Below are 10423 nucleotides of genomic sequence, written 5' to 3'. Positions count from 1 at the left end.
CACAGAATAGATTAGCTACAAGGGCATGGCTGTAGCAAAATGAGCGTCAGCCTTTGTAAACAGAGATTGGGTTTCTGCATTGTTCTGACACATCTGACTGTATATTGAAGGGGTTAACAGGACTGAAATGATCTTCTTCTTTGTGCTGGTTGCATTGTTTGTCATGGTTTTTATCCTCTTCATACCTTTCAGCTTCTTTTTCTATAGTTCCTGAAGCTGCAGTGATGCTGTAGATAAGCACCAAAATTAACAATACATTTACAGTAACTGTGTGGAAGTTCCCTCAAACAGCTATATTGAATTCACAGCCATGAACTGAAAGAAGACAAATACTGCTACTTCTGCCTTTATTGTCAGATTATACTCTGACAGTGGATCAAATTGCATCATATATCCCACATGCTCCCTGAGGTGATTCTCAGTTCCTTTAAAAGAGAAGCTCTCAAAACAACCTCTGTGACCTCTGGACTGTAGGCACTTGTATAGTTCACCTGTGTGCCTGGGTCAGGTCGGGGCTCAGAAACCTTGGTTCAGTAGAAAAACATAGTTTCTGGAATTGTTGGTGCAGAAAACAACTTTAGCTAACAGTCAAGAACTCTCATTATCCCCTACTTCCTGAATTTCAGCCTTTCACTTCTGGTTGTCACCCCAAAAACCGTACAACACATTCTCAGTCCAGTGCAAAAAGTCTGAACAAAACTGAATGAGGTTTTTAAAAATTTTCTACATTTATAAACAAATTTATATGACAAAAACGGCCATATACAATGAAAGACTCAATGGGCACCATCTTTCTCAGCAGACAGATTTGCTGACTTGAACTTTTGTTTTCCCCAGTTGTCAGTTTAGAGTAGAGCAGCACATTAAGCTAAAGACCAAAGTATTTGCTATAATCTTTAATGTTTTATCATAAAAATAACAAGTATTACTGATGAGAAATGTATTCCTGTTGGTATTAGCAAATGGGGCAGCCATGTGCAGAGTGATTAGGTTCACACTACGGCCACCGGGAGGCAGTGTCCCCCAGTCACTGGAGGAAGGCGAGCTCCTAGTCAATTGTTGTGCTGCATTCAATAATCGGACACCACCACCCGGAACACAAGCTTCCTGTCCATCCTGTTCAAATGTGATATGGACCTCCAAAGACACGCTGATAAACTAGCAAGCATATGTGATGTTTGTGTTGTATTTAAAGTCTTCTTCAAATATTTTTGTAAACTTTAGCCTGAACCTCAAACACTGAACATAATAGTGTTTAACACCTGTGTCTTTTCATTGTGTTACTCAGCTGCTCAGATCCCTTTATGGGAACCTCTGAGGTTCGAGTTTTGACTGTGTAAATGCAGCTGTAAATTGTGTGAACAAATAGATCCCACTTTATTTTGACCTTTAACAATAGTTCATACTGTATATACACAGAACATTTAAGCCACTTTGACTTGGGCTTTCTCTAAAGCAAACAGATTTGGTTGAAAACCTCAACAGGTTCTGCAGAATCTTTGGCCAAGGCTAAACTAGTCTCATGATGCATGTTTGGAAAAAAAAAAAAATCTTGCCCATTTCACGGCATTTGTTTTAGAAGATGATTGGCCCATTTTTGCAGTAATTATTTAACAATTGGCACCACGGTGGCACAGTGGTTAGCACCGTAGGGTTCGGGCCCTACCCGGGACCTTTTTGTGTAGAGTTTGCATGTTCTCCCCGTGCTTGCGTGGGTTCTCTCCGGGTACTCCAGCTTCTTCCTACAGTCCAAAGACATACAGCTTAGGTTGATTGGTGTTTCTAAATTGCCCATAGGAGTGTGTGTGTGCGTGTGTGCGTGTGTGCGGTTGTTCGTCTATGTGTTAGCCCTGCGATGGATTGGCGACCTGTCCAGGGTGTACCCCACCTTCACCTGATTACCGGCTGGGATTGGCTCTGGTGACCCCGTTCAGGGATTAAGCGGTAGAGAATGAATGAATGAATATTTAACAATTGCAACAAAACTCAATATACCCTTTATTAATTTTTTTATTTATTTGTTTAATATTTTGTATATCTGACTTTATTTTTTGATTATTTTGTTCAGCTGCTTTTTGCTGGAAGGGTTTTATTGATCTACATTCAGCTTTAAATGTTAGATTCAGGCTGGGACAAAACTGGCCAGGACGTGGCTTTGACTTTTTTCTTCTCTAAAACCTCTTGCGTGATTTGTGACCATTGCCATGTTGAAAACAAGCTTCTTGAGACTGAGAGATCTGGGCACAAACTTGAATTGTCAGTGCCAATATCCTCTCAACATTTGTTTTCATGCAGCTCCAATTCAGCCAACTCCCTCCTCCATGTTTCACAGTCACTGTGTAGGTCCAGGTAAAACATTTGGACCATACCTGATCCAAGCTTATTTGGTTTCACCTGAACAAAGAGCGTGCACCAACATCCATCAGGCTTCTTTTAAAGCTTTCTGAAAAAGTTTAATCTGCTGTTTTGTGAATAATGTTTAGTTTTTTCTTGGGTGCCATCTGTAGAGGTCAACTTCATGCAGCATCCTTCACGGTGTCAGTGCAAGGTTGTATAATGTAGTGGTTAAACCAAACAAAATATAATCGGAATATAGTTAACAGTTAATAATAGTTAATGCACAACATGTAGCATGGAATAAACTCTGTTAGGGTAAGCTGTACTGGTATCTGCAAGGAGTTTGGGTGCCAGACTTCCTGTTGTTTAGCACAGATTGCAGGGGTTTTCCAAAAATAGAGAGGCGTGACCAAGGGTGGAGGCCCGGGTGGGCAATCACAGGAAGTGGGGGATTGCAATATAGTTGGCAGCAGAGTTGATCAGGGGCGCGTGTGTGAAGATCCAAGAAGAAGACTAGACCTGTGGCCGACAGCCTGACCTCCTCAGCAGAGACTCAAACCGACACAGGTGATCCTGTTTCTCGCCCTCTCAATCATACTCATAAAATATTGTTCAATAAATGATAATTGGCAGTGATTTTCCCTGTGTATTGATTCTCCCAGTGACAATAAACAGTGGATTGTGCTTGGCGACCTGTCCAGGGTGTACCCCACCTTCACCTGATTACCGGCTGGGATTGGCTCTGGTGACCCCGTTCAGGGATTAAGCGGTAGAGAATGAATGAATGAATATTTAACAATTGCAACAAAACTCAATATACCCTTTATTAATTTTTTTATTTATTTGTTTAATATTTTGTATATCTGACTTTATTTTTTGATTATTCCGTTCAGCTGCTTTTTGCTGGAAGGGTTTTATTGATCTACATTCAGCTTTAAATGTTAGATTCAGGCTGGGACAAAACTGGCCAGGACGTGGCTTTGACTTTTTTCTTCTCTAAAACCTCTTGCGTGATTTGTGACCATTGCCATGTTGAAAACAAGCTTCTTGAGACTGAGAGATCTGGGCACAAACTTGAATTGTCAGTGCCAATATCCTCTCAACATTTGTTTTCATGCAGCTCCAATTCAGCCAACTCCCTCCTCCATGTTTCACAGTCACTGTGTAGGTCCAGGTAAAACATTTGGACCATACCTGATCCAAGCTTATTTGGTTTCACCTGAACAAAGAGCGTGCACCAACATCCATCAGGCTTCTTTTAAAGCTTTCTGAAAAAGTTTAATCTGCTGTTTTGTGAATAATGTTTAGTTTTTTCTTGGGTGCCATCTGTAGAGGTCAACTTCATGCAGCATCCTTCACGGTGTCAGTGCAAGGTTGTATAATGTAGTGGTTAAACCAAACAAAATATAATCGGAATATAGTTAACAGTTAATAATAGTTAATGCACAACATGTAGCATGGAATAAACTCTGTTAGGGTAAGCTGTACTGGTATCTGCAAGGAGTTTGGGTGCCAGACTTCCTGTTGTTTAGCACAGATTGCAGGGGTTTTCCAAAAATAGAGAGGCGTGACCAAGGGTGGAGGCCCGGGTGGGCAATCACAGGAAGTGGGGGATTGCAATATAGTTGGCAGCAGAGTTGATCAGGGGCGCGTGTGTGAAGATCCAAGAAGAAGACTAGACCTGTGGCCGACAGCCTGACCTCCTCAGCAGAGACTCAAACCGACACAGGTGATCCTGTTTCTCGCCCTCTCAATCATACTCATAAAATATTGTTCAATAAATGATAATTGGCAGTGATTTTCCCTGTGTATTGATTCTCCCAGTGACAATAAACAGTGGATTGTGCACGGTGTCATTTTTCAAGGATGACCACTGCTCCTTCCATTAGTGGTATGGCTTTTCCTGCACCTCCTAACCACTGCTTCAGCTGTGTCTCAGCTCACGTTCAGTAACTGTTGATGCTCTTGTGCCCTCTCCACCTGTGAGATCTGCTCGGACACAGAGGTGAGTGAGCAAAAAAAGGATGGACCCAGGTGGCTGACTTCAGTGCAAGTAGTGCTCGGTTTATTTACAGTGATATCAACAAGGAAGTGAATAACCAGGCTGAAGTGGGACCGGGTGTTGAGCCGCAGAAGGTGAATAATAGTCTGGGGCACAAGACTGGAACGGGGCTAGTGCGACCAAATGTGAATACAATATATAATGCTAAAGACAACGAGAAACAAACGGGCCTGATGATACTAGAAAGAACTGGCAGGGGAGTGACCATAGAGCAGGGAATAAATAGGGAGAACTAATCAGGTGCAGCTGGTGGTAATCAGGGGATATGAAGCAGGTGTGTCGGATAACATAATCAAGGTAAGGGAGCAAAAACAGAGAGAGGGAAGTGAAAAAGGCAGGTGCAGCCGGGCAAACCTGACACCATCTTTATCAAGTCTCACAGTCGGGTTTCTTACCTGGTCAGACACTTCCACACCACATGGAGCTGCATTACATTGGACACAACCCAGGCCAAAATGGAGAACGCTGTACTTTGGAGTTTTTTTCCCATAACAAAAAACTTGTCCATGCTATTAACCCTCAGTGGAAATAACAAGTGCAGTCACTTTAGTTGCAGTGGCCATAGAAAGCTAAAACCTGCTTTCCCACTGACCTTACTATAATTATTGCTTGAGGTGTATTTTTAGAAAGAGATGTCATTATTCTGAGGGACAGCCAGGACTGCAGTGAAGGCTTTTTGGGCTGACTCAAACATGCATCTGATGGGTCCAAGCTCAGCTCAGTGTACGTGCCAAAGTGCTAATAGTTTACATCTAAAACCAAATCAGCCAAATCACCACCACAAAGCTGTTTTGTATTACTCTGAAAAGACAATGTACAGGGACACAGAAGCCAAACTATGAGTCCTATCAGTGTTTGTCTGTGCATTCTTCACAGTGAACCTTGGCATTAGTGCTGTGCTCAGAGCAAAGCAGCCCAAAGAGAAACTCGACTCCTCTGACACATGATGTTTAGCAAAGGGCTTCTGAAAGCTAAGAAAGCTTTGCATTATTAGTTTGTTACTGGGTAGGTTCATCATCTGCCTAAACCAAGACATCTGTTATAAAGCATGTGACTTTTCACAATGTGGTTAATGTTGCATACATCAGCACACAGGAAGTGGTTGGACAAACTTTCATAGTAGTTGCAAGTTTTACTTGGTTGTATATGAAGTTTTGTCACTCTTGAACTATGAAGATTTGAAACTGTGACACTTCTAAAGTAGGCTGTGGTGCATTACTGTTGTAAGGCAGCGTCACATCCTCAGACTGCAAAGTGCTGGTAAGTCTGTAGCCACTTAAAATAACAGTGCAGAAATTTAAAGTTTTATCTTAAACATGAGAAGATAAGGAGTGTTTGGATGGTCGAGGTCATCCCAATCTCCTGTAGTACGGATGACGCTTTTCCCCCAAATTCTGAATACTTTAAACTGAGCCAGGCTTTACTCTGAAGAGGCTCCTTTGTACCTGCACACTGGTAAACACTAATTATGCTCTTCCCACTGGTCTGCTCTCATGTTGTCTGACGGCCTTGTAGTGGTCTTAGCAGCTTTGAAACATCACCTTGAGCTCAAGAACTTTGAACATATTGTCCTTTCTTATCAGACACTTATCAAACAGAACTGATGGTTTCAAATTATGTAAGATTACTGGCTGGCATATTTTACTGATTTTTCACTTGAAGGGTTTATTTTTGACACTTGATATGTGTTCATATCCCTTTGAGAGCATCCTGGGTCATGTTTGCAAAATAATTTAGATTTTAATGAACATGGCTTTAAGTCCCTGAAAGCCTGGTTTTAATCTTAAATACTAATCACTAAATAGGCACCATTTGACATGACATTGTCACACTGGAAAGTGTCACAGCAGAATTTATCAGTGTACCCTTATAGGATTAGATAACTGGTGGCTGGATTGCCATCTGCTAATGCTAACACTAGTCAGTCATAATGACTCTCTTAGCTCCTTCCTATTTTCTTTATGCCATTTAATCCACCACACACATTATGCCGTTATATATCATCGAGCTAACAACTGTGCTAACTTCCTGGTCAGCACTAGGACAATAGGTTCACACACCTTTTTGAAATTTTATTTGCACCATTCACTCCTGTTCCATAACTGTCTGCAAACCATTGTTTATTTGGTGAATGTTGGAATGATGTGATATGGCTAATCAGCATCTTCCATTTTGGAGTCTTGCTAAATTCATGTCATATTGTTTAAGCTGTTAAAAAAACATCCTCATCTTCCTCTGACTTGTAATTCGTTGTGGTTTGCTATTGCACATTTGCAATGCAAAGCAGCTACAGCAAACCTAAAAATAAACACCTGGCTGCAAACAGTGCACACAGGTGTGGAGTTTTCATATCAGGTCACCAAGCTCAGTCACACATACACGACCCATAAGGTCCCTTAACATTAATAATTTACTGGATCCCATATGGCGTCTTGTTGCTATCAGAGCAGTGCCCTATGTTCTGTAAATGAACTGCTCATAGCAGTGAAGGGAAACTACAGAGCTCCTCCAAAGTTAATGGCACTCTGAATGTGATACAAGGTGTTACCAAACACCCCGGTGTGTAAGACAATAGTCACAGGTTGGACAAAGTTTCTCACAATTTATGGTAATCAGGGAACACAAACTGGCACCATCTAATGTTCCTGAGAACAAACTGCAAATATATTTAACACTGAGTTTTGGTATCTGTGTTTTGCTGTGCACGTCACTCAGCAGCTTCAACTCATTGGCATCTCAGCCTATTAATCATATTGCTCTTCTGCCACTGCTCTTCAATAGCTAAACATTTTTAGTGATGCACTTAACTGTTTGCCCAGCCCTGTTGACTACCACAAGCAGATTAATAATATAAATGCTGTGCAGGGATTGGTGTTTGGCCCTAACCTCAGCCATTATCTTGTCCAGGTGTAACATGAATTCCCATTTACAGTGATAAAGAAGTTAAGAACTTGAACTACAGCTAAGAGAGGTGTGTACCCCCTCATTGTTGTTCACACCTTTGAATACTGTATGGTTTGCCAAGTAAACCAGTACTGACTTGTTTATTTGTGAACTGTATTTTCAAGCAGTTTTCTCCTTGTAATTTAATATATGCTACATCTTGCATTGTGTTTTCTCCTGTCTACCTCGCATGCACCAGCCACTCTCACACATATGCATGCAAACATCCTCACTCTTGTAGAAAGTTTATGCTGTTCACTCTACACCAGTCTGTAAGGTGAAATTCAGCAGGCCATGGTTTTGGCATGTTCCCCATTCCAGCCTTTGTGAGTACACAGACGTTCTATCAGAGAGAAATATGTCATATTCACAAATGTACTGAGAAGCTTTTTGCAGCTGTATGTTCTGTGTTCAGTGGATGTGTCACCCGCATGTATCAGCAGTGCATCAGTACAGTTGGCAATCTGTAAACTATACAAACAAATTTCCATCCTGTGCAATCATCTGGTAATCTCGTCCAGCGACAGTGTGGTGACTATGCAAAGAGCTGCTTCTGACTTGTTTTGTTCTCATGCAGTGGAATCTCATCTTCACTCAAATGTGTCTTGCTTATTGTTAATTGAATGTTTCAGCTTAACTGGGCAGGATGATGTTTGCATTGAGTGTGATGCTAGAAACTATAGGAGGTGTTTCTCTGTGGTTACCTTAAATCTGAGCATTTTTTTCACAGCTCCGTAACTTGGAAGCCAATTGTGGAGTTTTATGAGACATTCTGTGTCTGGCAGTTACATTTTTGACAGGAAACACATCTGCATATTCATAGATTTAGGATTTTTCAATGAAGAGCTTTCATTTTAAGAATTTTAAACTGTGCAGGTTATATGTCTGGAGGGGATCTTTACCCTCAGATTTAGTATTAAATACACATAATTATGGGAAGCACTGAGTTAACTGTATGACATTTAAATAAAGCTAGAAACACTACATTTGTCTCCAAACCCTTTTTCAAATCCCAGTTCTTCACCGGTGCCTTTTCTTTTTGTGAGATGTGTGACACCACAGCTGAATAAACAGTACAGCCCTGTGTTTAGTTTGCTTGATTCAAATACACAGATGATCCAAATGTATTAGATTTTATTAACAGTTCCAAAGATTGTTTTCTAAAAAAAAAAGCAACATCATCTTTAAAAAATGTCACATACATCAGAGCAGTTGTAAAACAGGTTGGGGCACTTTAGATCTGAGGCGTAACCTCTCATTACATTCATCATCATTAACGTCTTATTTAACATGTTTTCTTCCTACCAGTACATAAAAAATGTTTTTCTTACTGTTAGGGACTATTTGTTTATAGAAACAAATTCCAACATAAAAATGTTCACAGTGAGGCGTCTCATTATCCTAATTATAGCTGTTTGTAGAACAACACATTACTGTTGAGTTATTTTTTCTTATAATAACATCTGTAATTGCAGTTGGCACTACAAATGAAATTCATTTCACCTTCATTGTTGGAGGAAGTAAAAACATAGTGAGTGTATCTCGAAGCCAAGACAAAGTAAAAATCTCTGCATGCAGACTGCTAGAAAGTTTGGGTGAACTAATTATTTAAGATGACAGGTGTTTATGATCACAACCTTTGGTCAACATCAGAGAGAACACACCTAACAGTACTGTAGTAGAGCTGCAAGATAAGGCTTATTTTTATTATAGAGTAATCTGCAAGTTATCTTCTGATTAACTACTCCAGCCTAAGATGGTGCCATCAAATACCACGTTTAGTCTAACCAGCAGCTGAAAATCCCAAGAAAACAAATGACTATCAACTGAAACTAGAATAAGCTGAGCAGCAAATTCTCACATCTGAGAAACTGGAACAAAGAGAGCTTTGGTACTTGTGCTTGAAAAAGAACTTAAGTGATTAAATGATTATCAAAATTGTTACAAAGTATTTCTCAATCAGCTTAATGTTTAACCAAGCAGTGGTTGCAGCTGTAGGGTATAATGCAGCTCTGGTTAACCCTCCTGTTATGTTGTTATAAATATTATAGTGAAAACTTTAAACAACACTAGTTAAAAGTATTTTATTGGTATGAAACTTCTTCTGCTTGGCTTAATAGGTGTAATCAACATATAAAATGAAAATGGTTCATTTCACATATTTGTAACCTCCCCCTGCATGTTTATATTACATGCAGGTCAATTTGACCCTGAACAGAAGAGGTGTCTTATGTTAATTTATCAACATCACTTCATAAAAAGAAAAGATTTCTAAATGTAAAATAAAATAAAAATAAAAAATCTGTCATGTAAAAATAATGTATTTTATATGTAGGTCTTTCCAATGTACATTAAAAAAAGTTTTAAAATGCATTTTTTATGAAAACGAGTGCATTATCTTCATTGAACCATAATCTGTGAGAGGTAAAGAACACCATTGCACTAAATAGTGACTGAAATCGTTAGTAATGGTAAAATTAACCCAGGAACATCACTGCTGTTCCTGACAAATGAACATAACAGGTGGGTTAACCGTTAGGACAGGTTGAGGATGCCACTGATTGGAATAACTTTCGTTTTTTCTCCAGCTTCTCCTCAAGGCACTGAATGAGAATGGGGTCCACTGTGGTGGCAACCTTATTAGCAAACCAGTGACCATAGTTGAGCAACCAACGCATCTCTGCTGCACCAAATATACAAACGCTGCGAACGTGTTTTCCTGAGCAAGGTGGGTACAGGTTCTCCTCCAGGTACTGCCACTTCACCAGCCTGGTCTTACTCATGAGGTCGGTGATATCAGGCTGGGATCTGGGCACCTCCCCGGGCACGCCGGGCAGTCGTACAAGCGTGGCCCAGAAGTGTTCATCTGGGGAGTAGGTGTCCACTGACCAGGCCAGAAACTCTTTCACCACCAATGAGGAGTTTATGTGCATAACAAAGTCCCGTGACAACACAAAATAGGCGTTGCCAGTGAACATCTCGATTCCGTGTGGTGGTGGGGTCTTTCTTTGCTCTGTTTTTTGGGGGAGTTTTTGATACTCAAAGTTGGCACCATTCAGTTCGTAGTGAAAGGTGAACCGC

General features: G+C 40.5%; 1 protein-coding gene across 1 annotated transcript in view; it reads right to left on the bottom strand.

Moving 5' to 3' along the window:
• Positions 1-9801: 9801 nt before the first annotated feature.
• Positions 9802-10423, bottom strand: part of LOC109967787 (beta-1,3-galactosyl-O-glycosyl-glycoprotein beta-1,6-N-acetylglucosaminyltransferase 4-like) — a 1938-nt gene continuing 1316 nt past the window's right edge. Inside the window, 1 exon segment of the mRNA XM_020613610.1 lies at positions 9802-10423. This exon segment is cut by the window's right edge and continues 41 nt beyond it. Within this exon segment, the coding sequence (XP_020469266.1) occupies positions 9871-10423 (553 nt within the window). The 3' untranslated portion in view covers positions 9802-9870.

Source organism: Monopterus albus, unplaced genomic scaffold, assembly GCF_001952655.1.
Source record: "Monopterus albus unplaced genomic scaffold, M_albus_1.0 scaffold135.1, whole genome shotgun sequence".
In the NCBI taxonomy this organism is placed as follows: Eukaryota; Metazoa; Chordata; class Actinopteri; order Synbranchiformes; family Synbranchidae; genus Monopterus; species Monopterus albus.
This window is presented reverse-complemented; position numbering and strand designations above follow the sequence as displayed.